The sequence below is a fragment of the Symphodus melops genome, assembly GCF_947650265.1.
Source record: "Symphodus melops genome assembly, chromosome: 21".
Classification (NCBI taxonomy): Eukaryota; Metazoa; Chordata; class Actinopteri; order Labriformes; family Labridae; genus Symphodus; species Symphodus melops.
This window is the reverse complement of record NC_136711.1, coordinates 15524880-15551933: the sequence shown is the minus strand read 5'-3', so window position 1 is coordinate 15551933 and position 27054 is coordinate 15524880. Positions and strand designations below refer to the sequence as shown.

The 27054-nt window shown below is 41.4% G+C and overlaps 1 protein-coding gene across 2 annotated transcripts in view; it reads right to left on the bottom strand.

The window, feature by feature from the left end:
- LOC306842096 (proteasome activator complex subunit 4B-like) overlaps window positions 1–27054 on the bottom strand; it is a 33913-nt gene that overhangs the window by 6068 nt on the left and 791 nt on the right. The window contains exons 2-41 of one of the 2 annotated variants that reach the window (XM_079372154.1): window positions 25902–26042; window positions 23394–23510; window positions 20963–21007; window positions 20647–20796; window positions 19542–19605; window positions 18848–18922; window positions 18581–18703; window positions 18386–18478; window positions 17917–18095; window positions 16479–16565; window positions 15859–16045; window positions 15393–15482; window positions 14719–14783; window positions 14332–14482; window positions 13923–14021; window positions 13615–13684; window positions 12416–12483; window positions 11594–11797; window positions 10065–10222; window positions 9254–9349; window positions 9086–9141; window positions 8894–8950; window positions 8742–8797; window positions 8527–8625; window positions 8383–8445; window positions 6916–7011; window positions 6572–6703; window positions 5515–5724; window positions 5288–5424; window positions 5054–5107; window positions 4644–4773; window positions 4421–4502; window positions 3206–3359; window positions 2723–2789; window positions 2510–2635; window positions 2092–2244; window positions 1848–1952; window positions 1085–1176; window positions 762–893; window positions 370–572 (exon numbers count right to left, since the gene is read on the bottom strand). In XM_079372154.1, coding sequence (XP_079228280.1) covers window positions 370–572; window positions 762–893; window positions 1085–1176; window positions 1848–1952; window positions 2092–2244; window positions 2510–2635; window positions 2723–2789; window positions 3206–3359; window positions 4421–4502; window positions 4644–4773; window positions 5054–5107; window positions 5288–5424; window positions 5515–5724; window positions 6572–6703; window positions 6916–7011; window positions 8383–8445; window positions 8527–8625; window positions 8742–8797; window positions 8894–8950; window positions 9086–9141; window positions 9254–9349; window positions 10065–10222; window positions 11594–11797; window positions 12416–12483; window positions 13615–13684; window positions 13923–14021; window positions 14332–14482; window positions 14719–14783; window positions 15393–15482; window positions 15859–16045; window positions 16479–16565; window positions 17917–18095; window positions 18386–18478; window positions 18581–18703; window positions 18848–18922; window positions 19542–19605; window positions 20647–20796; window positions 20963–21007; window positions 23394–23510; window positions 25902–26042 — 4466 coding nt within the window. Of the gene's footprint in view, window positions 1–369; window positions 573–761; window positions 894–1084; window positions 1177–1847; window positions 1953–2091; window positions 2245–2509; window positions 2636–2722; window positions 2790–3205; window positions 3360–4420; window positions 4503–4643; window positions 4774–5053; window positions 5108–5287; window positions 5425–5514; window positions 5725–6571; window positions 6704–6915; window positions 7012–8382; window positions 8446–8526; window positions 8626–8741; window positions 8798–8893; window positions 8951–9085; window positions 9142–9253; window positions 9350–10064; window positions 10223–11593; window positions 11798–12415; window positions 12484–13614; window positions 13685–13922; window positions 14022–14331; window positions 14483–14718; window positions 14784–15392; window positions 15483–15858; window positions 16046–16478; window positions 16566–17916; window positions 18096–18385; window positions 18704–18847; window positions 18923–19541; window positions 19606–20646; window positions 20797–20962; window positions 21008–23393; window positions 23511–25901; window positions 26043–27054 lie in introns of both variants that reach the window. The other variant, XM_079372153.1, reaches the window with a different exon arrangement.

Sequence of the window (27054 nt, the reverse complement as noted above, 5' to 3'; positions counted from 1 at the left end):
TCCAAGCACCAAAGACTTTCTGTCAGGTCACATTTTCATATTATTATTGTAATAAATTATTTTTCTTAAGATCACTTGTCTCTCCTGATTCTTTAGTGAAATTAATGTTGAAACTGACTTCGAGGGTAAAGGCAGATATTCGAAATCCTTCCCCAAAAAAACCACGACAGCATAGCGACACATCACAAAAGAGAAGTGATGAAAATGTAGAATATTATCTATTAAATGAATGAGCTCGTTTCACTTGGCATCACTGTGTCAGTCTTTTTCACCGAGAGAACGAGCGACCCTGGCGTATTTCCCTCCTCTCCTTCAGTCTATCCCCGGCCTATACCATGTCAGTTTACATGCTTGCATCTACATTCTGACCCGTCTTGAGCAGTTTGACAGCCTGGGTGCGCTCGTCTGTCTCCTGGGTGTTCTCCTCGTGGACGTGGTTGTGGATCTCCGGCTCCGACGTGAGGGGCTTGAGCCGCTCCAGGACCCGGGTGACAAACTCTGCCACGTGGGGGGAGGACGTGGGCGCCGTGTGGGGCAGAGCCACGTCTATCATAAAGATATAGGTCAGGACACTGGAGAGAGAGAGAGCGGGGGGAAAAGAGAGAAAAAAGGGAAAGGGGGAAAAAAAACAATTGAGACAGAAGTGGAGATATAGAGGCTTAGAATTTCAAAGACCAAACATTGCACACAAGTTAATTAGTTTAACCTTTATAACCTTCATTATTTAATCCATAAGAGATAACACAGAGTTCATTTAGTACCTTCCAATGCGCTCCCTGACATTCTTATACACCTGGGTAAGTTTGGGCTCCAGGTACGCCAGCAGCCGGTGCAGCAGCTCAGAAACTCTCCACTGCTGCTGGGCCAGACCCCCCTGAAGCACGTACAGCAAACTGACAAACAGAGGGGTCGTTGTGTTACTGCAGCACGTCAGCTCAGGTTACCACTGCAGCCTGACATCAGAAACCTCAGAAATGCTGCGAGACATAAACATATACTCTGTGTGTGTGTGTGTGTGCGTGTGTGTGCGTGTGCGTGTGTGTGTGTGTGGGGTTATTTCATGCAGATGGACGCACACACATACCTGGCGTCTCTGAACGAGCCGCCCTCTCCGCTGAGCGGGCTCTCCATCAGTAGCTCCAACAGCCAGTGGAGTTTCCTGGGGTCCCGGCCCTCCTATTGGACAGCAAACAAAACAAGAAAAAAAGAGGCTCCATTTTCTAGAGCAGTATTTTCTCGTAAGCAACATCATTATCGACCCATGGTCCTTATCAATGTAATCTGTGGGTAAGTACAGTATTAGTTTATTATGGTTTATTACAGGTTGAAGGTTTAAACTATTTATCTGAAATTTAACGCAACTTGTGAAAATCATTTTTATAATAATAATAATAATAATAATAATAATAATAATGATAATGCATTTTATTTAAAGGCGCCTTTCAAAAGTCTCAAGGTCACCTTACAAGGCAAAGATAAAAACCGCAAAGTTACAATTACATCCATCAAATGAACATTAAAAAGACAACTTACAGGATGTAGTGGATTTATGAGACCGGAAGGGAATGATCAGACTGAATATGCCAATATGTTTAAAAAGATGTGTTTTCAGATAAGATACATCTAAAGTCATGTTAGTGATTAACATAACTAGAGATGTTGAAGAGTGTTTGTGCGGATATTGTGCTTTAAAAATCCATTTTCATCCAAATATTCACGGATGCAGATGACCTCGGAAAAAAAAAGGGATCTCTAACCCATACACAGATGACTCCCATGTTTCTTCCACTATGCACCATGCCATGTAGCATGTGGTGTACAGTCTTTGTATGCATTGAGACACTCACACAGGCAGTGGCGATGCAGGTGCCCCAGTCTGTGTAGGTCTCCACTGTGATGTTGGTTAAAGCTGTTCTGATCAAAGGGCACAAAAGCTTCCATAGCCTGTCCACCTGACCAAACACACACACAATAATGAAAGTTTTTTATTAATATTGACTTTTCTTATCAAAAAGTGCTGCAGTGTGTGTGTGTGTGTGTGTGTGTGTTTATTTGTGTGTGTGAGTGTGTGTCTGTGTGTGTGTGCAGTACCTGGCTGAAACTCCAGAGTTTGCTGCCCCTGATTAGTCCGGCAGTAATCTCACACACACAGCGCTGCGAGCTCTCATGGGGATCGCTGGCAAGCTGCTCCAGGTGAGGCCATAGTAACGGCAGGAACACGTCGCCATAGTTACGAAACAACCCCTGTCAATCAAATGAAGACGTTTGTTGGATGTAGAGGAACCATTTTCTTTTTTCTTTTTTACACATCAGTAAGACAGATTACAGTCATTCGTTTGTGGCAGGGAAACTGTCAGCTGCCTGATGGGAAACAATGAATCAGGGGAGTTGATGGCACAAATTCCACCTCTTTGTTGCTCAATTCAGCCTTGGCTAGACGCGGTATGCTGTGTCACTACTTTGTTAAAGGTTTGTCGGATCGATTGAAGCTGAGAGTTTGAATTTGCACCTTGAAAAGGCAGAAGCGTCGAGGGTTGAAGCTGTCTTTTCCCTTCCGATCCTCCAGAGAGAGGAACTCTATTAGCTGGTCGATAAACTCCGCGTCGGAGAAATATTCAAAGATGATCTTTTCACCCTGAGTGACAAAACAGAGAAACGGCAAAATTAAATAATAGCAATGCCGAGGCAGAAGATGAGGGGAATTTTGTGTCTGAGCACGCACCTCGCTCATCTCTTCATACTGCAGGTCATCTTTTGACTTCTCCGAAGCTGCATAGATCATTACTTCTCTAAAGAGGAGTGGGAGACAAAGAGAAGGTGGCTGTGATTTATAGAAAACAACAAACAAGAGAAAATATAGACAGACACACACTGGCTTCAAATAAGCAGCGAGGATAAATGAGTGATTAAAAAGCCAGTCAGTCAGCAGGCCCTCCACCTATACATCAATTCCTCTATCTAGGCCAAACAGTAAGCCGTTCAGTCAGCCTTATCTAGGCCAGGCCTTGACAGGAAGTCACTTCGACACCCTGCTAGTTATGCACCCGCCCAGATCAGTCACAGATCAGTCAGTCAGACGTTAAGTTAGCAGCAAAGAGAAGCATCAAATCAACCCGGCAGTTAAGTCAATTGGCTACTTAGCTCCATCCAAGCAAGCAGTCAATCAGCCGTCCAGTTTCTAAATCCACTCCGCCGTCCTCCTTACCTCGGCCATGTGTAGTAGCCAATGTGTGTTTTCTCCACAAAGTGCTGAGAGTCCCACTGCTCCTGACTCAGAGGGAGGTTGTTGCTGTCGTACTGAAGCCAGACGTTCCCCTCGCGATCCCCGACACACACACCCTCTGGATCCTCGAAACCACCTGAGCACACATGCAAACAGTAAGGAGTACATGAAAAGTTGAAAGCTAAATTAAAAAAAATGCATCTTACAAATATGGACAATAGTAGCAGTAGGATGTGTGTCAATCAGCCATGAGTGATTGAACTGACCACCTGAGATATATATAATAATAAGACTAAGAAGGTTTGGGACGTTTACCACATGGAACAAACAGCAAACGCAGACTGATTCACTGAAGTGATTTTAATCTGCCTCCACATTAGGAATTGTCCCTGTATGTTTTCCTATGGACGCTAGAGGCATCTCAGTGCATATGCAGCTACACCCCCCCCCCCCCTCCCCATGACCCTCCTTCCCCCTTTTCCCATTCTTATTAATCTTGCTTATATATAATTTTGCTTTTCCAAGTACTTTGCTCTAAGCTGGGGTAAAGTTTTTGGTTTGTAAAAGTGTAGTTCGAAGGTGTTAACTATCTATTAATCATAAAGACACAACTACAAAAAAAAAAGAAAAAAAAAAGGATGACTGAATAAAATGATAAAGTTGCTGAAACTGAAACAATAAATAATTTCAACAAACAGAAGGAGCTACACACCGGTAGACTACACAGCATAATGGAAAATGATCCGAGGTCATTCTGTGACTTTAACAATCAGCAGCAGTTGGCGTGCCACTAGAGAGTGAAACATATTCCAAAAGTCTTTTTTTTAAATACCAATGCAGTGTTTAAATTTTGACATTGTTCTGGCATGAAGTCGTCTTCTGATCTCCTCTGTGTATAAAAAAGGATGTGGAAGGAAAAAGTGTATCGCAACATGTCTAACATTCAGTGTTCACATGATTAATCTCATTAGTGTGTAATTATGTGTCTGTGGTGACTGCAGACCATGTTTTTTATTTTATTTCATGAAAATGCAGTTTTATGATTGAGGATTTACTCACTGTGTGGTCGGATGCATTATCTCATTTATATTAGACGATAAAGTTGCAGCTGTTGCTGTGTAGCTTCACTGAGAGAAGACATAAATGAACTGTCCCTTTAAGGATTCATGTATTTATACTGTTTGGGATCAAACTCACTGATATCTGAGGGTTTAACAGCTTCTTTCTTTGTCGGTCTTTTTAGCTGTTTCAGGATTCCGGCCAGCGCTGAGATCGCCACCTGCAGGACAGAAAGATGTAAGGTGTTAAAAGTTTCTCGTCTACAGGTCGAGTATAAACCATCTGTACTACTATTTGTCATCTTTTGGACCTTTTAAACACAAACAACTCTAAACTCATCTCACACACACACGGTGCAGACCTTGCGTATACTGATGGAGTCGTGTATGAGGCCCTGTGTGAAGAAGAGGACGGCGTCGTGGGGCAGAGGGTGATCGTCTCTCAGCTGGAGAGACAACAAGTCTGTGGCCATGTGCTCAAACTTCCAGGGTCTAAGACGAAAACAGACACAAACAGAGAAATGTTTTTTTGGGGGAATAAAATGTCAGTATTGAAATGATTGTGGCATTTCACCAAACAAGCTCAAAAATCTATTTAGCATCCATTAAACCGTATTCTTTCTGAAGTCACAAGTCCTAATCACGCTCTAGAAACTATAGGAGGAATGTAGCTGCATTTCAAATACAGTATATATAACTCATCTTGCACAGTACATCACGTTACTTCTAGACTTTTACTCATAATTCATAAACAGGTTGTTAGAAAACTTACAGGTCTCTGTCCTCAAGGCAATCCAAAAGATCATTGATCAGCTTCTCATATTTTCTGCATTAGAAAAAGAAGAGGAATTTCTCATGAGCACTTCTTCGACTAAAAGTACCATGGCAATGAAAGTGAAAATAATATGAGCTCAGCCGGCGCTGGAGCTCCTCTGTAACCTCGAGAGAGAGAGAAAAACAAGACTGCTGTAAAAATGGATGAATGTGCTGCGGTTTAAATTCCCACCTTGGTGTAACCACATTTCTGATTCGTTGGCGTTGAAGCCCTTCTTTCAGCTCCTCTATAGACGGTGCTTCGAAGCAAGGGGCGGGGTTTTTGGACTGAGCGATGCAATTGGCTACATCTACACAAGCTTCAGACATCTAAAAGACAAGAGAGATAAAAGGAGAGCAATAAGCTAAAGTGAATCAAACTGACGCTGGTTTCTTGACTGTTAAAGATCATTTTCTCACAGTAAAATAGATCCCGATGGTGTCGTGCTGCCGATGGATCCGGTCATTGATTTCATCCAGCAGTCGACCAATGGAGGGATCGTCCAGGGTCATGGTTGAAGAGAGGCCACAACGGACCAGAGCGGGCCACACAGCTCCAACACAGTCCCAGTCCCTTGTACTGGCCAGACACATGCCGCTGTGCAGACTCAGGAGGCAGTATAAAGCGCCCTAAGCAACACAAACACACGGACACAAACACACAGACACAAACATATGGAAGATGCACTTTTAAATTGGCAAGCGCATCCTGTGTCTGAATAAGGTCGATCCATCCAAAAAACACAAACACGGTCATGTTAGCTGATTTTCAAGGACGAATCACATGAAGAAGTTCAAGCTAGAAAACAAGTAAAAACTGTTTTTATCTGACATCAAGTTGATTTTATAACAGGATGAAAAGTAGATGTACGCTGCTTTAGATAAAAGCATCTGCTGAGTTTATTGAAGCTGCTCTCGATTAACTTTTAAAAACACGCTTTACCATTTCTCTAGAACAAGTTAAACAACTGCATCAAGGATTCTGACCCCGTCTCCTTTTTGTCTTTCATCATTTAAGGACTTTTCAAGTTGTCAGCTTTCAAATATTTAACTTATTATAAAGTTGTGGGGAAAGAAAATCTGTCAAATGTTCACTGCTCTATTAGAGTTTGACGATCTTTGTGGCTTTAATGTTCATTTTAGAAACAATGCCTAACATGCAAAGGAAGGAGGAGCTATGAGTGCCATCTTATGCACGTTCTTCAGTGTTTTGACTTGATGCAGACTCTTTGGCATCATTGTAGTATACGTACAGTAGAATGATGTAATGTACAAAAACGTACACAACTCCTCTCCCATATTCAAGGGAGACAAGTGCTGAGAGGTGAATGGAGCCGACAAATGTGTCAAATAAAAGCTGCAGTTTAAGAATCCATTTAAGTTTCAGCACCACGGACAGCTACTGTTATCAGCAAGCCGAGGAAAACAACTAAAATAACATGGTTTTTGAATCTGTGAGTGTGTGTGTGTGTGTTACCTTAAACTGCTGCTTTGAGCCTGTGGTAAGTTGTGGGGACAGCAGTTGGAGGATTTGGGGAATCAGGTCTCTGTAGGAGAAGCTAAATGTTCCCAGAGTGGCCATCAGCACATTCTGGGCCCTGCTGCGAACCTGCATGCACGTACACACACACACACACACACACACACACAAACTTGCATGTAAACATTCACATACAGGATCTGACGCGTATGCATAAATCTTTAATTCATTCATAACTGGACGAACATTTCTGTGTCAATACCATCAGGTAAATGAGAAGCAGCTGATGCTGTGATGGAAACGTTGTCGTTAATGTTCCTTGTGTGTCGTGTCACTCTCACCTGGCTGTAAGTGCTGGTCGAAAGCAGCAGCAGATTACAGAGCAGCTCCTGATGAACCACTTTATATTCACTGCCGTCCACCACCAGCTTCCTCATCTACTCACACAGAAAGGCAATTTTAGAGCATTATCAAACCACGGACTTCTCACTAAATATAACACAACACACAAGTTAGATACTGCTACAGCCGCGACCCTGTGCAAAGTGTGTCTGTGTAGGTCACAGACTAGAGTTTGTTCAATACGTCTTTTTATTCAAATGAATGATTCACGAACTAAAAACACGATCGTACAAAGAAATATAAACGTATATCAAAAGCCTAAGACTCCATGTGTAGGAAAGATCCTAAGGGAGCTACAATAAACCAATCTCAGAATCAGCTTTCGATCGTCTCACGGTGCAGAGCAGTGACATTTAACTGCATAGTTCAGAGGGCCACAGTTTCAGAAAGCTAAGGATCCGGCGGCAAAGCAACGGCCACAGCAGAAGACTGCGCGACAGCCGTTTTCTACAACAACAACAACGCAAGCTTGTGATAGGCTGCGAGCACAGGACCAAAGATGTTCTATTAAACGGGAGCGCTCTGCTGTTTTCAACACTTTACTGTGGCATTCATGACAGTCACTCCCAAGTTGTCCCTCGTTCATTATTTGTTTATTTTTTAGTTGGACATAGAACTGATCCGCGGGCCAGTCTGATGTCATCCGTGGTCCAGAGTTTAAATGTGAAGAAAGAATGAAGTTGGTATTTAAAATAATAACCTAAGAAGGATTATCAGCAGAAAACAGAACAGTCTTATTTATGCCAAATGTGATCTAATTTATTTAAACTATGTGCAAAGGGTCATGTTGTTTATGGGATCTTGTCCAATATTGTTAATGTGCACGATTAGATGTTTGTGTGCTTGTGCTTCTCCGTTTACATGTGGATTGTTGTTTTTATTTATTGATGCTGCTGTGGGGGAGCGCTTGGGTCCAAGATAAATCTCCCCGAGGCGACAGCAAAGTGCATCTCATTGTATAATATCGTATCGTATCCCTTCTGACGTATAGATTCTTGAGACGTGAATTAAAGCTAAATCCTTATAAGATGACTGCCAATGGGTTTCCCTTCTTCACCAACACGGTTCTCCAATGAAAAGCCAATGCCTGCTAAAAGTGAACAAGGCTATGTTAACCTTAAATGGAAACCTGAACACTTATAATACCACACTGTCCCATGTCTAAAGATTTAAGGTTTTATTACTTCAGTTTCATACATCAAAATTCAACCAGTCTGCTTATGTTGTTGGTGCTTGATGAAACCAAAACGTTTCTAATTGTTGTTGTTACTAACAACAAGCCTTTTTCTCAACATTTATGGCTCCAAAAATCGGTGGTGCTGTTTTACCCAAACAAAAGCCCCGACAGCAAAAGTAATCCTCGATAAAAGGTTTTTCTCAGAGTGTGTCGGTGTCGTTGAGCTCACCTCATGTTGGAGCAGAACCCTGTCAATGAGCAGTGCTCTGATGTGCTGCTTTTTCCCGAGAAGCTGCAGAAGCAAAGCAGAAACACTCAAATCACTCTGCTAGAGACTTATTCAAACGGACAACAAGCCCTTTGTCAAACTCACCCTGTTTTCCATCGACTTCTTCACCAGAGTGAAGCTTTTCCAGCGCGAGTCAAACTCTTTCTTGTGAGTGCCGCGGAAAAACATGAGGTCACTGATGATCTGTAGTCGGACAGAAACACACAAAGGGTGCTGTGAGACCTTTTGCTGGCCTACCGCAGGATACAATAATAACATCCCCAGACATGAATAATAGAAAAATCACAAGGGCAGGACACCTTAATGATGACAAAGAGCGACTTTGTGTCATCCTCAGAGTGCTCCAGGATGTGATCTGGATGGAGGGGAGTGGATACAGATTAATTGTGCTTCACGTTTTCAAAACAGAGAGAGGAGTGAGGAGTGTTTCGGAGTTAACGTCTTCACTCACGTAGCAGCAGTCTCATGGTTTGGCAGATGGACTCTCTGTAGTTCTCCCGTGAATCATCTGGAGGGGAGGAGACACGCAGACGTCCCGTATGGACACAGAATGCAAAATGAGCGGCCTTATCGCACACTGAAACTGATGAGGGAGCTGCTGCTTGTGCATGTGTGGATGTTCGTCTGTGTTGTTTTGTCTTACCGTATTCAACGCCTATGTGCAGCTTGATCTCCCCCAGATTTACCATGGAGGGCACGCTGAGAGGAAACAAAATGTACACGGGGAAAACGTGACAAGCCTGCAGGAAAATGTGTGTTCATTTAGACGTGTGTGTGTGTGTTTGTGTGTGTGTGTAGCTGCAGGACTCACAGGTCAGATACGTGCGGTCCATCCAGAGGGGGCAGCATGCTCCCAGCTCCGAGGAGGCAGTGCTGCACGATGGCAAGACTCTGCAACAGCTCCTCCCTGTGAGTCAGAGCACACGTTACAGCTTTTTAAAGGTAGCGTCCTGAATGTATGTACGTATGTCTTTAACTTGGATTCAACTCTTTTGCACCTTATTCATTTAATAATATTGGATGTTTTATGTTGATGTGGAAGATGCTGAATTAAGGTTGCAGCATAGGTGAAGAGCCCAACACAAATCACTCACTTTGTGGGACAAAGTTAATGTTTAATTAAATGCAAGACCCTTTCAAAGTAAAAGTTCAAAACTGAGTAACTGCTCCCTTATTGTCCCCGTAGAACATGTGGCACCTTAAAAATAAATCGAACTGCATCATAGCTGTATTTGATTTCACTTCTTATTTTTAACCATTTAATCCAACACATGCTGTTTTATTGTGAAACACATCTGACACAACATTTAAACAGTATGACGAGTGTTTTATTATGTTAACTTCAAACTGTCCTTGCATATGTTAGGCACATTTAAATGCCTTTGTGTTAAAATCATGCAACATAAATAAAAGCAACTTGGACTTGACTAATAACTTTCCCCCCACTTCTGTCCCAGGTTAGTTTCATCAAAAGGTCTACAAATATTAAAAACAGATGTTAAACTTTATTTTCGATTTCAAATTAATCTCATTCATCATTACTGGAAGGTTATAGGTTTCTTTGTTTTGTTTGTATCTGTGCCTGACTACATTTAAAACTAATTAATGGAACAGCAGGACACCTGCTCATTGGCTGATCTCCAGAGATGTGGCTCTTGATTCGCTGCAGCTCCGGGTGCAGGAGGCGGGACAGCAGCTGGAAGACAAAGTTCTCCTCCTCCTTACCGGGCACGTGCCAACACACACCCAATGCTGCCACATCTCCAGCTCTGCCCCAGTCCTGGAGGAGGAAGAGGAAGAGGATAAGAGGATGAGAGAGAGAGAGAGAGAGAGAGAGAGAGAGAGACAGAGCGAGAGTCCCCCCCACTGGAACAGCTCAACCACTACTTTATGCCTCATAATTACAATCCTGTCCCAACATGTGGGATTTAACTTCTTGTTGAGGAAAAAGACATACTTTCGTGTGCCGGATGAAAATAAAATAACTCAACAAGAGAAAATTCAAAGAAAATCTAAACCAAACAAAACTGAACTGTAGATTAAAAGAAGCGAATATTTAAACTCTACAGAGTAATGGAGGTATAATTGCAAACGCCCACTGTACATCAAAACACACTTCACCTGCGCTCAAAACAATTTCAAGGTTTTGATAAAAATATCTCTCAGAGGAAACACAGTGGCTCAGTTCATCTCTTGCTGGCACAGACGAAGGACAAATAAACCTCAAACTTGCATCCATCAGCTTGACAGGAACATAATGCTGCTTTTGTGAATGCAGAATGCAAATTCATTTAAAAACAAACTAAGGGTTAATCTTATGAAAAGGAACATTTGCAGCTACTGCTTTAATGTTCTGGAGTGAACAGAATGTTAGCAATCAGTGTAGCAGACTTTACTGATTAACTGTGCTGACTTCTTAACCCTTCACTCTATCTGCTTCTCTTCCCCGATTATTAAGAAATAAACATTGTCCCTAACCCAACCAATCCGAGCTTTATATGTAGGAACATGCCGTTAGAGAGTATATGGAATACACATAACCCCTGGGTTTGAAAGCTAAAGCTACAGAAATATTAAAGTATCTTTATTCTGCTTATTTTAAATGGCCAACAGGGGGCAGCACCACTAGCTGCAATATACAGTAAGTCTCTGAATGGAAGAAGCCTCTACTCACTTGATTAAATACATCATATAACATACTCAATCATTTATTGGACATATTCCTCTGTACAAATGATGCTGACTTTTGAACTGGAGGTTTCATTTAGAGTTACATTGCTGATAAATTATTGTACACCTTCAAGCATGGCTACTTCACGGTTGACTTTAAAATGCTAACAAAATCCTGAACTACATTGTTCAAGGTTCATTTCGATTCTTCTGTTTGTTTTTCCAGACTGCACGTCAAGAGTAACGTTTGGATAGCTATAATTAGCATTTCTAGCACAAGCTGACATCATCATTCTACTCTAGTTTGACCCTCTGTGCAAAAATGACCTCTCAGATGGTCACTAGCTTTTGAGGAGCAATATAACGAAACAGGCCCAATCGATGGCTATTACAGATGTGCAAGATAAACACATTTATGATGGCATGAGTTAAACCTTTATGCATGTTGCAGAGCATTAAAAAGGTGCTTGTGTGTGTTTACCCGTATAGGGAGGTCAGTATCGAAGCCTCCGGGGGTGCTGCGATACTCGGTTGGATATATGAGGGACAGCGAGCGGAGTGTGTGCTCCAGCAGATTGCAGGCGAGTGTGTACGCTCTTTTACAGCGCAGACGCACGCACACACACAGGATCCGCTCCAGGTCCCCTTGGTATTTTAACAGCTGTTCGCCATCCACACGGGTTACCTAAAAACAACACACACACAAAGCACAGGGACGAGAACATGCACACACACACATTCACACAACAAGCAGTTTAGTGAAGGGTTCTGTCTTAAATATTGAGTTTCTCCTGTAAATCACTGCATCTGGCTCGCTCCCACTCGCATTAAGCTCCCAGGAGTAATAAAACAAAAGAGGGAGGGTATCAATATGTTCTGGTTAACGACAAAGCTCTTGGATATTTATGACCCAACAGGGTTAACGCTGCAAAAAATGCCACTCCAGTCATCACTTTTTCCTCATACAATGTTGCTTTTATATTATAATTTTTTCCAAATGGGCAAATATCTCCCTCTAGTCCACGCACGCTAGGTGTTTTATTTGATCCTGGAGCCTCATAGAAACACATCTGAAGTATAATTAACGATAAATCCCTTCAGTAGTGGTGAGGTAATGATGCCTGACCTCCAATATTTCATAGATCAAATTGATCCGTTAAAGAGACCAAGTTAATTTCCATAACCTAGTGCCAGTCTTTTTCAGATAACATTTTACAGGCGAGAACGATATGAAACAGAACTTTTTTTTTTTTTTTTTTTTCCAGCGTTGAAGTACTCCGGATGTGATGGATCCTCCTCTCACCTCAGAGAGCAGCTGGAGGTTCCACAGGAGCTCCTTATCCAGCTCGTCCAAACTCCGCAGCTCCTCATCTGCACACACACACACACACACACACACACACACACACACACACACACACACACACACACACACACACACACACACACACACACACACACACACACACACACACACACACACACACACACACACACACACACACACACACACACACACACACACACACACTCTGTGTGAAGGAGCTGAGTAATGTACTGCATTGCTCCCCTGACAGAATGAGCTCTTACAGCTGAAATCTGGGGTCATTTCAGTCATTTTTTAAGCAGAGCTAGCAGCCTGTAACAGGCAAATTAAATCTTCACGACTATCACCCATGTTCAATAGCATTGTAGTAGTAACCATGTAATCATGCACAAGTTAGTTTTTTGCTTGAAAAACAAATATAGTATGTAGCTAAGTACTGTGCAGACTGTAGCCTACGGAAGCCCAAAGGGGACATGTATCCATACACTTCGTTTTTCTGTGACTACAAAAAACTACAAGTTGTTTTCTTGATATCCTTGATTTACTTATCTTATTATCTTAAGATAAAAATGTTGGTTTTCCAGTGATGAGTCAGTTTCAGTTGTTATTTCCATCAAAAGTAGGATATAAAAGCGAGTTTTCATGGAATGATTTATCTTATTATCTCCAGATAACAACCTTGATTTTTTGTCATGGAGGGATCATTTTCTGGCATTCTAGAAAAACAAGACAGATCAATGGGGTGTTCACTGTGATAGGCCAGGCAGACAAGGACATGCCATGCTGCCATTGCCCACACAAATGCTTTAATCTACATTTGTGATTTTGTGATTCTGTTCTATTGAAAAACACAGAGTCAATTAGAAGTATAGATGCAAGTCTGCTAAGAGCTTCCCTTGTAGTTCCTACACTTTATGTTGTAAAGTCATTTAATTAAACATACATTTTCTTGAAATCTAGCACTTATTTAGTTATATTCAGTCACTGCATTGGCGGCCAGAAAGTTAACCTCACTTTGCCTCGCTGCTTGACTTGAGAGTCACTACGACAGATTTTTGGGCAACCTTCATGAAAAGCACAGAATCTACTATGCTCAGTTAAAACTACTATGTACACTTAAACTCCACTGTTCTACACACACAGAGACACACAGAAACACACAACATGGTACTGACTGTCTGTTATGTGGAAAATGACGCTGCAGCAGTGAGGAACGAACAGACGGAGAGACTCAGCAGGATGACACTGCAAACAGACACACACATTTAGACACACGAGTGAAAGCATGAGCAGGCGGAAAGTGACACCACCAAAAACACAACGCACACATCAGAGGTGAAGAAGACAAGAGACAGAAAATGAGGATGTGACGACAATGTGACAATGTAATGCAAGGCAAACAAAACTGAGTGATTAGTTTGTGTTGTCATGACTTTACAAGGTCGGGGATTCCTGCAGATATAACCTATACGCACACATGTACCTTTGCTGCAGCTCTGCACATGTCAGCCACCATCCTGCCCGACACACACGTCTCAAAGATGTTGCAGGTGGCGAAGTTATAGACCTTCTGCAATGCCATCTGACACAAAGACAATGATTGGAAAGATCAGATGACGCTTCTTCTACACTTTAAAGTTTGAACCTTCAAAGTTACAGCATTGAAGATGAATTAAACATGACAACAATCTCAAAGAATTAGTTTTGTTTAGATAGCACTGGAAATAAGAAATATTTTTAAAAAACGGTAGCTTTAAGGCCGCTCGATTCCATGACCTTGAATTCAAAGATAGAGCTTCTGTGTGTGTGTGTGTGTGTGTGTGTGTGTGCGTGCGTGCGTGCGTGCGTGCGTGCATGCGTGCGTGTGTGGGTGGGTGGGTGGATTGCACTACCTTGTATATCTGTATGGAGCATTGTGTGAGGATGGTGCTAACAGTAGACGAAAGGCCCAGCTCCACCAGACTCTCCAGATGAGTCTGGGTATCTGTCTCCATCTCGTCCCTCGTCTGTTCCAGAGTGCTGCTGTCTATCAGACCAAAACACCTGCAAGCACACACGCACGCACACACACACAAAACACTTATACTTGACAGCGATGAAAATGTATAAAAAAAACAACATTACGGTGAAAAAAAACAAAACAGGAAGGCGGTTTTACATGGCCAGCAGAGCCAGTGATGCACACAGATGCATTTCAAACAGACAGAGGTACACTCATACTCAGACACTGACAACAAGTCTTTACACAGTGACAGTCTGAGTAGTTCATTTATCTCTACCTGTCCAGAAACTGGAGAACGAAGTCTTCAAACTCAGCGGAAGCAAAGCACAGGTCTTTTTCAATCTAACAGGGAGAAACGGAAATGATGGGTCAGTGTATTTCTGTAACATGAGTGTGCTCTATGACAATAAATGCATTATATAATTGGCCAATAATTGGGTAACCACATGCACAGCGTGAACACATTCTCAGGTGCACACTGTTGAAGGAACACACCACGAACTAAATCAAAAGTCTGTGACACTGAAAACCACTTTACTATATGTTTTTATCACGAGTGAACAACACGCTTCGCCTGTAGCTTCCTCAGGTTTGTTGCCATAGGGATGGTTCGCTTTGCTTTAAAACCTACTGAGACCTCTTAAAGACAGAATATGTCTGGTTTGTATAAAGTACAAAATCAGATAATTAGCAATGGCAATGTGTGCTATTTTGGTTACAGTATGTGTAAGAGAATGTGTTAGTGAGAGAGTGACTAACCATTTTCCTCTGTTTCCAGTTTTTTGCCTACAGGCTGTGTATTTAACACACAAAAGTGGTATGTATCTCTAAGAAGATCTCAGACTATTTATTTAACAAGAAATTCTTAGCAGCCGGGCGTTGACAATCTCAAAGAGACGACAGCGTTCTCCTTCATGACTGAAACGCTGACGCATGTTTTTGTGTGTGTACCTCTGTGAGATCGCTGTACTGGGAAGGAGCAGACGAACAGTCCACTAAAGGCACCAGGGTGGTGAAAGTGGCGATGAATTGGAAAGTTATCTGAAAAAGAGGGACACGGCGAGAAACAGATTCACATCATCCGACATGATGAGGGCCTAAAGTTGAATGATCGACCACATGTCGAAGGAATGATTTCTCCAAATGTATTCATTTATTCTGAGTTGATGGATGAATTTAGTCAGGAGACAATGAGCACACGGAGGAATAAAACCAATCCATTTCACAATCCAAGCAGAAAGTGAGGGCTGGGACTGGGTAATTACGACTTCTTGAAACTGAGATATTCATTCCACTTTCAGGAATTATAAATAGGATAGACCAGAGTACGCTGAGAGGGAATTTAATCAGCATGAGCTGAATTGTCTACTTGTCTAACAATTCTTCTTCATTACTAATCAACACATCCATTACTCACCATGCACTTGCTGAAGTCATTTGGGTCAATCCCTGGCAGAGAGCCCATGAGCAATGGGAGCACGTGTGCACGGCCCTCTGGATAATGGTTGTTAGGGGAAACCAGGCTCCGAGCCATGCCGATCATGCAGCTGAGTGTGGCTGTTAGGGTGTGCGGCTCCGTCAGGGTCTCCATCGCCGCGTACATCCTGGTTTTCAGAACATACGAGGAGGTAAATAATTAGCTAACTAACTTACTTTACGTGTTGATTTTGTCATTTTTAGTTCATGCTTAAGAATATTGAACATTGTTTTTGTTTTTTAAGTGTTGCTTTAGTTTGTGCAATTTGAACTTCTTAGTACTTCCTGTTTGCAAAACAGATGCCAATTAAATAAAGTTGAGTTGAGGTAATCCAGTGAAATTTACTATTGTAGAGACATTTAATGGACACAACATGCAACGCAACAAGCTAGATTATAATACAATTAATGATACTATATTGTTCAAATATAATAAATAAATAATAAATACCTATCCCTGAAGTAACCAGAAACATAAAACAAGAATGTCTCCCAGATGAAAAGTTAGAAAAGATATGTAACTGTTGTTTTGTTTTTTTTTACAATCTCAAAAAGACTCACTTCTCAAGTACGGGTGGTATGACGAGTTCTGGTGTGAGGAGAGCGAGGTTCTGCAGAGCGTAGGCTGCATCTGTGCTCCCGGTTTTACTGAAAATCAAATCAGATGGAAGTGAACGCACAATGACATACATCAGTGCGTCATCAACAAAAGCACACAGACACACACACACACACACATACAGTCAGATCAAGCCAGGTGACCCGTCTTTGTGCAGATTAGGATTGGTGTTTCCGAGGCCTCCATCTCGAGGTCAGAGACTGATCGAGCTAGTAAGACTCAGGAGGGTTTGGACTTGTTACATAACTGCTTAGCACTGACTCAAATGTCATGGCAACCATCCAGTAATCAATGAGAGGGTGAACTGTAAGACAAACCACGTTTAGCCGTGATAGGATGAATTTTAGGTGCTAAATTTGTCAGTAAAGTGAAGGTTACGTTTCTATTTTCTTTATGTCACTTACGATCAATGCTTTGTTGTGTTACTCAAATCTTCATGCTGTCAATTTTACAATGTATGTTTTTTATGCAGAGAAATCTGACACTAGAATTTTCTCTGGGATTAATAAAGTTAGGCTTTACGTAAGATTCAACATGGCTGTAACTTCAATCTCAAAGGCAGCAATTTTTTATAAAAGCACCGCCAACCAATACACGGAAGTAGTATCATTTTGAAGTGCTGTTATATAATGCAACCTAAATAACGCCTAAACTTCCTCTTCAGCCACAGGGTGGCCGTGATATTTAGCTGTATGTTTTTATCACTACTGATAACACACAGAAACTATTTGTGAACCAGAATCAGGCCCAAAAGAGAGTTTGTTATTGGTCATTGAAAGCAGATTAGCATGAACACTGATTGGCTTTGACTATGTAAAACAACGCTAACACCTTCTCCCACAATGACACCTTTGGTTTCTAATTCTGCCTGAGTGGAAATAGTTTCTGTCGGCCTTCCTACACACTGCCTTTGTTTGAAATGTCATCGAGCTGCTCTCATTAAAACTGTTGTGTTGTAAATGTATCTTTGTTCAATGTTACGGTGCTTTGAGTTTTTCCAGCTATAAAGTATTCATCACAGGGAATAATATCTCGTTTTATGTTCATGTTTCTCTGTCTGTTGTCTTAACACTTTGTACATTATGCTGAAAAAAAGCTCTATAAATAAAACACTCCCTGAGTGGAGCTCAGTTATTTTGTTGTATTTGTAGAGATCAAGCTGTTAGGAGTGTTACTGCCCATCTTTGTATTACTCCTCCTCAATGAAATATTTCTCATGAAGTCGTAATTGTGAGATTGTAAACTGTGGTTGTTTTTTTAAGTCCCTGCTTTAAACTTTTTGGAGAGCCTGTACAGACATCCCTTGTATTTTTTAAGGATTCTTTTAAATGTATTCTGTATTCTGCCATGTCACGACCAACAACTACCATACAGCAGTACCTGAACATGGCCAGCAGGGCGGCCCCGGTCAGGCTGCGGGTGAACTCCTGTAAGTCCTCATCAGTCAGCTTCTGGCTCTCAGGAACCAGTGTAATCCAGCTGGGGGCTGCATGGCGCTCCCGATGCACGCGGCGAACGACGCTGGCTGGGAGACGCTGAAGCAGCCTCATCAGTCGGGCCTGCACACGCACGCACACACGCACATTAAACATCACCGTTATCATCCAGACACAGATTCACACAGTGTGCAGTAAACAGATCTGTGATATCGCTCTTTTCTTCAGCAGTTGTGCACTTCATTATAGCGTTGTTAGCACGAGGAGAGCCTGCAGAGTGCTGAATGACAGGTTATAAATCACACGAGGGTGACAAGAAGCAGCTTAGAATGTGTTTGCAGCGGGCTAAGGGTGTGTGTGTGTGTGTGTGTGTGTGTGTGTGTGTGTGTGTGTGTGTGTGTGTGTGTGTGTACCTGCCAGCGACCATGATTGGATGGATGGTAGAAGGAGGCGATGCTGTTGAAGAGGCAGGTCAGCTCCTTCTGTGCAGGGTTTCCTGGTCCACCCTGCAGGGAAAACAAAAGAGGTAACAACCTCAGCCAAACAAAAAGTAAAAACAGATTTTTGTGAAATGTTATTTGAAAGAACAAAGTATTCAAAATGAGTACCAGAAGTGCTGTGATCCACAACACCAAGTGCCCAGGGTCATAGGAGTTTGTCAGATACCTTGGTGTGACCATCTGACTGACCCCAACTGGAAGATTGAAACTGCGCAGGATCCTCGTGAAGATCTAGACACACACATATTGTACAGTTTTACCTCACACACACACACACACACACACACACACACACACACACACAGGCCAGCAGTCTTCCAATAAACACATTAACAGACATATTAATGCATCCCCATAATTCTGCTAATGACTCACTGTGGGAATATAAGGTGTCCAGTCCACGTATCCGATGTTATCGTTGGCCAGACGAGCTAACAGGTTCACTAGGTGCTGCGAGAAAAACACCAGACCAACACTTGAACACAGAGAACATTCCCAGAAGCAAAGGCTGTTAAAACAAGATTTACAGATAATATATGAAAAATGTTGAAGTCCAAGAGAAGAGAAGAAGAGAGAGCAGAGCCAGGTCAAATCGGTCTTGAAAGTTGAAAGAAAACAGAGCAAAGGCACACATGGAAAATGTAATCTGCATGCCGAGTGGAAACTGCCAAAATGTGTAAGATTTGAAACGTTTCAATCAACAGGAAGTGAAGTGTCTGTTGAGTCTAAGAAAACTGCAAAGCTTAGTTCTGTATTGCTCAACCATTTGTTGTTCTTTTTGCCGACTTATGTGTCGATTTAAAAAAAAGGGGAGTGGTCAGCACTTTCAACTTGTGTTTAATAGAATTAAGACATTTAAGGCAATAAAAAACAGGAGGGAAATAAACAAAGTGTGCGCTTGTTGCATTTCCTTTCTCCTCTTTGTTGTTACTGGGTTTGATATGGGGGGTTGATGGGGGCTGTGGTCGTTTATAAAGTGAAGTTAGCACTGTAAATTTGTATACTTAAAAAAAGAAAGGATTGTGCAACTGTGTGCGTGTGTGTGTTTGTTTGTTTGTTTGGACCTCACCCCTTCCCAGCTTGGCTGATTCTGCACTGACATCCAAAGATTCATCAGTTCATCGAACCACAGCCTGAAAACACACAAACACAAAGCAGACAGTGATCTGAGACCCGTGACGCAAACACACATCTGAAGCTAATGTCCCTTCATCGATCTACAGTCCCTACAAAAATATGATATTCCCCCCCCCAGCCCCACTCTCATGTGGATCTCGTGGAAAAACTGAAAGGGAAAAAGATGATGTCTTGTGGAAACTTTGCAGATAATTCCAGGACTTAATCCAGACAAATCGCTCCTGAGAGAGCGAGAGAGAGAGAGAGCACACTGAAGAATGCCGTGAAAGCTGTGAAGAGGCTCTAAAGCTGGAAGCAAGCCGAGAAGGGTGAGAAAGGAAAGGAGCAAAGGTTTTCCAAGGAAGCGAAATATTAACAAAATAAGGAGAGCGGGAGCGGTGGTCACGTAAGAAGCACATTATTCATTGAGACTAACGAATGTGATGACACCTCTCTCCTCAAGCTCATTCTGGCAGCAAGATAGCCAAAAAGAAAAAAGAAAAAAAAAAAGACTACAAAGTTTTACAACCAACTTCAATCCGACTTTTTATATTAAATAATGCAGACCATGTCCTGTTGTAAATGGAAGCAGAAATATTTTCTTATAACAATGTTCAACATCAGGTCACTTTTCAGAAACTTAAATTATAATCGTTACTGTTAAGAACAAAAAACTAATGTCTAACTTTCATGTGTACTTTTATGCACATAAACCCTAAATTACATTGCTCAAAGGCGAGAGATGATTTGATTTTAAGGAGGTTTTAATGAATACAGAGCACAAACATGAGGTTATCCATTACATACACTCTTAAAGCAACAAATGACGTTCAAAGAATTAATGAGTTAACGACACGCTAAAAGTTAAGTCTCCTCCACAGAACCAAACAATGATGAAAAAAAAAGCAACACATTTTACCTTTTTCTGCCCTGGCCCTGATTGTTCTATAAATAAACACTTCTCTTCCTGAAGCTTAATGAATTCTTTGCTCTGGCTGAGTCGAGCTGCACTTGGCATTTAAATCTAATTTCTGCACATAGCCGCCTCTGTCACTTACTGGAAGCCCTGGCTGTGCTCCTGTGGGGTCATGATGGTGGGCAGGAAGAGCTCCATGTTGCTGATGGCCTTCTGCATGACCACGTCAAACACACACAACAGGGGGCGCCACTCATCCAGCATCTCCTGTGTGGATGACACTGGGAAATACCTGGGAAATTCACACAAACACGCAGGAAGGACAGGCATAAGCCCAAAGAGATAAAGACAAGCTGGATATACAAATACACAAATACAAATCTACTGTACACATCTAAAGATCAAAGTTATACATTATCCAGCACAGAAATGGCCCGATCACTGGGGATAAGACTTACAGCCTGCAGCTTTTGACCAAAGCCTTCAGAATGTGGTCCACTGAGCTGCAAACAAGCACAGACACGAGGTGTGTGAGAGCGAGAAAATGGATGATGCTTTGAGCTTTTTTCTTTGCTTAATATTTGGGATAACTCTTTGAGTCAATAAAAAAAAGGTGGCGACTGAAATGTTTGCAGTGCCCAAGGTAACATTTTCAAATACAAACGTAACGCCAACAGTCTGAAAGACATAAAACAGAGCGATTATAAAAATCCTTATAAGGAAAAAGAAAGAAGACTGGTTGGACTGATTGAGACGTCTTTCTTAAAGGTTTGGCCTTCTTGGCACACAGACGTTGGGATAACGTTACACACATTAAACAGTTTTCCTGTGCTCTGGGAGAAGTATTGCTAATAAAACCGTCATGGTTTAAAAATGTAATCAAGACAATCAAAGTTTGTTTACCATCAATAAAGAACTCAATACATTTACAAATCAGTTCATTATTTCTCCTGAAAGATAATATCTGGCCTTCTGCTGAAGTAATGCTGCTCAATCATCATTTATGAGTGGTGGTGACTGTGTCTGCAGAGACCAAGTCCTCTGCCTGGATTTTGATAGACCGTGATGTTTTTTGGTTGACTCGGGACGTTTCTAGGTGGGAAGCTGATATCTTTCCTCCAGCCAATGACAGCAAACAGGTGAGTTTGGAGTGGATACAACTCAGCGACTGGAAGCGATTCAAACTGATAAATATGAAAGACCTGGTTGAAGCAGGAGGAAAAATAAAATACAGTCATAGCGAGGCGAAACGCCAAGCGGATAAAGCTCATTCTGAAACAAGCGTGGGTGGTCTGCCTTCTGTTGGACGGCTGGAGAAAAACACCAGCAGTTAGCTTGTGCTAGCGTGAGAACTTTTCTGCTTTTCCTTTCAAACAAATGTAACATTTTTGGGTAGCTTCCAGTGAAGGTAAAAGCAGTAAACATGCACGTTAAAGTCCTGCAGTGAGTGTGTGCTACTGGGTAAGATGAGCCCAGGAGGAAGGGCTGCAGGGAACATTTCTTCTGACTCCATGTTTAAGTTTTGTCTGTTAGCTGGGCTGGACGTTATGGACCAAAAATATGGATCGATATTCCTTTAGCTGATTGGTGAGACACAATACATCTCGATATTTTTTTTCTGTACAGAAATGTAAATGAACAAAGTAGGTTCTAAGTCAAGTCCACATGGGCCAAATGCCAAATATCACACAGGGCCTTTTATAAACACAAAAATGACTCAATAAACGAACCATTTGTGAAAAAAACAATAATAATAACTAAAAAAAAAAACTCAGGGGTCGCCGGTGGCGCAGCGGCAGGGCGCGCGACCCCATGTATTGAGGCTCAGTCCTCGCGCGCGGGCGGCCCGGGTTCACGTCCGGCCTGTGGCCCATTTCCCGCATGTCTCTCCCCCTTTCCGACTCTATCCACTGTCCTCCTCTATCAATAAAGGCAAAAAGGCCGAAAACAAAATTTAAAAAAAAAAACAAAACTCCTTAAATTGAATAAAAATGTACCTTTCCTGCATGAAAGAATACACACAGCTAATTATTTTATCGTGCAGGTGGTTTTTGAGTTTTGCTCAGAGCGGGAGAGAGGCGGAGCAAGCTCTATGGAAGAAATGTATAACATGTTTTAAACCAACCAACTTTACATAAACAATATTGGCTTACCCTATACCTCTTTAAAAAAATATATACTGATTTATCTTTAATATTTTTCCCAGCCATAAGAGTTAAGATCCTTTTGGGGTACAATGTAAAAAAGCGAAAGTTGTCTGCAGACTAAACCGCAAATACATTTTTACTTGATCGAACCGAAAGCAATCGTGAATTAGCCATCCATCCAGGCTAAAACTGATCTGCCAAAACTTCAGTGTGCCAGACAAATCCATTTTGTATTTAAAAATAATTCATTAAAAAGCATTATGGAAGGAATATAGACGTATCTGTCGGTCCATCACTTCTTGAATCCCTTTCTCATAGCTGCAGGTTGTTTACGTGCATGGCAGAACTCCAAAGGGCACAGAGGTAAGTGAAAAATCTCCTTGAACAAGTCATGTGTCTTGCCATCAGTAAACCACTTTTGGCTCAGTCACTTTTACCAAAAGGGCTCCTCTCGCTTATCTCATTACACTAAAGGATACCAAGTCTGTTCTCCGTCTATGGCTAAGCTAAGTTAGCTAGCTGCTTGCATTTGTCTAATTTTTAGCTTCATTAAAGTTGCATGAATCTTCACATCAAACTCTCAGCAAAAGAACGTTTAAAAATGTCCAACTTTTATATTATGGATATGATTTCTAAAAAAGTAATTAAAAAAGTTAATACAATGAAACACTGGATATTAAGCCATTTAAAGTGTCAAGAAGTACACGGACATTTAGAAAATACACGTAAATTGAAAACATACGTGGGGAACCAGATGAGTCCGAGGTGCTCAGTCTTGGAGTAGACGACCCTCTCGTACAGATCATAGAGCGGTCGCCATGGCAATTGAATGTCTTCCCTTGACAGCAGTTCCTTTTTCCTATTTAAAAAAAAAAAAAAAAGGAGTCAAATATTGAGTGCGTGTCAGGTGCAAGCCTCTCAAAATAAAAACCTAAGTCAAGACAAGGTGACAGTACTAATGATGCATTGGAGGGAGAAACTACAGAGTGTCTGATTGACTCAGTAATTGTGGGATAATGAGTCAGTCCCTCGAGGAGCTGTGCTCAACATGATGTCTGCCAGCCATTTGACTTGTGTGCAAACATTACTGTAACTCTTAGGTCAATAAAGCATAAAGAGGATGACAGCTGCAGGTGACGGTGATTTGCAGGTGTAGACTCGGCTGGTATAAAATGTACACAACATAAACCATGTTTTGAGAGGGAGTGGGAGGACCCAAGGCCTCAAGGCCATAGTGACGTTGTTCCAATCACAAAAATGTCTACATTCTGGAAAACGATGTAATGCCACAAAGGGAGGCTATTGAGAAGTGTCTGGCTGTCTTGCATTATTGTTAGTTCGCACGTTAGCTGAAAGTTAGCTACTACTGCTGAATGCTGTGTTCCTCAGGTCAATATTAGCCAGAGCTAGCAGTGGTCGCTAGCAGGATTGTGTGTCGCCATTTTCACATTAACTGTAAATGAATGTGCTTCATGATGAACTTTTCACGTCAAGCAAGCTACAATCATTTTTCTAATCGGCTGATTATGGAAAATATAGCAAAACGTTTAGCATTTAACTGAATTAATACCACACCTACAGAGGTGATGTAAAAGACAAAATACATGAAACAATGGACAGTGAAAATCCATAGGAACATATGGAGGGATGTGTAGTAATGGAAGCAACAACTGAAATCAACTGAATTAGTTTGCAGCAACATTAGTTTGTGGTTAAAGTATAGTTTTCTGATTAATCATGCTTGCGTTGTACATTTAATAACCACATATAGGCCAACCCAGGATGAATGATTTTTTTAATGTTTTAAATGATTAGCATTTGCTATAAACGATCAAGCTCCCCAAACACATTTCTCTGGCTTCATTGTCGCTCCACAGGGAGGAAGGACTTTAAATATTGAAGTCGATACAAATGTTTATCTGTTAGCAAACCAGCATTGAAGTTATCTTTTACTATGATTTTTGATTTGTCGAACACCCTGTTGAGCTATTAGTTTGTACAGTTACTGGATTACCACAGAGTGCTTTAAAAGCTTTAAACCCCCTCTGAGGTACTTCGCTGATGCCGCTTTCATTACACTGTTACTTAATCTTTTTTCTAAATTCCCAATTTATGAAAAATAAAACAGTAACAGTTGTAAGAGTCCCAGTCGTGAGAAATAGCAGTTTCCCCTTCCTCAGATTTCTCTTGTCTCCTGTCTCGTCTCCTCCCCCGCTCATTCATCAATGGTTACAGAGTCTCAATGGGGACATTTGAAAAATGAAGAGAAGAAGAGTCAATCAGGGAAATGACTGTGAAATGCGAGGCAAGACTTTAAAAACAAAAAAGGCCTATTGAGACCTGATGCGTGACTTTGAGTATCAAATTCATCTGTAAGCTGTGAAAACCTGGTACTTCATATACGGTTAGCCCAGATCTTTCTCTTTTCATCTCATGGAAAACACTCAGATAAATGACATCTAACTTAAGGTGTCGTTTTGTGATGGATGTGGAAATTATGGAAACAACTAGAGACAAATGGAAGTGATGAATGAGGGCGTCTCGGAGAATGTCTCACAGACGCTCGAGTTTGGAAGATGTTATTTCAGAGACAAAAGCAAAGAAATGATGACATAGGTCAGGACTTAAATGATCATTGATGTAGATTTAGGCCAAACTCAGAAAGAGTCAGAGAGAATCACTCGAGTCTGTGGGTTGTTAAAATATAAATAGCAGCATTTAAAGAACCAGCAAGGTAAGTGAAACATCCATGTCACAGGTATTCCAATCATTATACTACTGGCGGCACACACTGTTTACCAATCGGACTGCTCTCTGATCTCATTAAAGGATACCAAAGTACACAACATGCTGATGCTGGGGAGTCCAGCTTTCTGACGTCAAGAGCACGCATTGAGAAAAAAAAAAAAAAAAAAAGAGATTAAAATATTATACTTTTATTTGTACTGAGTTTTATAACCCATCTCAAAATCAAGGGGCGGGCAGCACATGACATGTTTCTCCCCAGCCACGTCCTCCAGCTCCTCCTTGGGGGATCCCAAGGTTTTCCCAGGCCAGATGGAAAATCCAACTTCTCATGATCTGGGTCTGCTCTGTAATGCACAGAGAGGCCTGAAACCCTTCAACCTTTTACTGTATTTATATGAAGAAGTAGTGATTCTCCAAGCCTCTCACCCTGCCTTTGTGGTTGAGGGACTCAGATATATTTGTGTAAGCATTTTGTGTATTTGTGCGTTTCTTTCACACCCACTTGAGAAGCTGGATGAGCAGCTTTGCGTAGCTCTGCATCATGTGAGGCTCCAGGTTCGGCAGCGTGACCAACTCATACAGCAGCTTGATGAAGAGGATGTGGTCCTCTTTGCTGAATCTTCGTCCGTATAGCTGCAGAAACCTGAGGTTGAAGTGGAAGGGGTGTTGACTTAAAACATTCAGTGTTCATTATCATTAGTGAGTATCCCTACTATAGCAATACGATTAAAAAAAACACACGATAATGAATTTTAATAAATGCAACTCAAAATATCCTAAATTAAAAACAAGCTGAGCTAACGTTAGCAGCAGCTCGATGTGAGTTGAAATGCTGTTTTTAAAGTGAAGTTAAAAATGCTTCGTTTTGTGTTAAAACCTGTTAACAATCTAAACTTTTACAGTGATTTATCTGAAAAAGAAAATGCAGCCTTAACATTTGGGATGGGAAAACACAGACTGTTAATATTTTGCAGTATTAGCCTACATATGAAACCGACTCTGCTAGTGGCTCTTTCAAATCTTTTTTTATTTCTGGGCTGTTATTTTACAAAAACTTAAGTTTTAATCTGTTTTAGTTATGCTTTGTTGTATTTTGCTCTGTACAGCACATTGACCTGAAAATGCTTTCCAAATAAATTTATTATGATTATCTTAGCATGAAAAAGAAGAAGAAAGGAAATCATGATTGCTTTTATGTTGTTGGTTTAAGCTGACATGGCATAAAAACTGCTTTATTTAGTGTTTATACTTGTTTTCATTCTCTAAACTACAGATAGAAGAAATAAAGCTTTCTGACAGGGGCTTATAAATTACTGTTATGGATCTGTGCATACCCAATACCACATTTCTGTAGTTGTAATTTCAGGTATTTTTAGTCACTGTATTTAAATGGCTCATCTAGAAGAGAAGTGGGCAGCAGATCCCTACCTGCTTCCTGTAGCTGACCCACATCCTCACCCAGACTAAAATTATGGAGCTTCAGTGGCCCACTTTCTAATTTTAAGACCTTATCTTACCCTCTACTCAGAGTTGATGCAAATAAGAAAAAGTGATTTAAAAGTCAGTTTTATTTACAGTTAAAAGGGTAAATCTCTGAAGGCTGACAGTGCTTGTCTGTAAGTCCAGACACAAACTAAATTGGCCTATCATTAAAT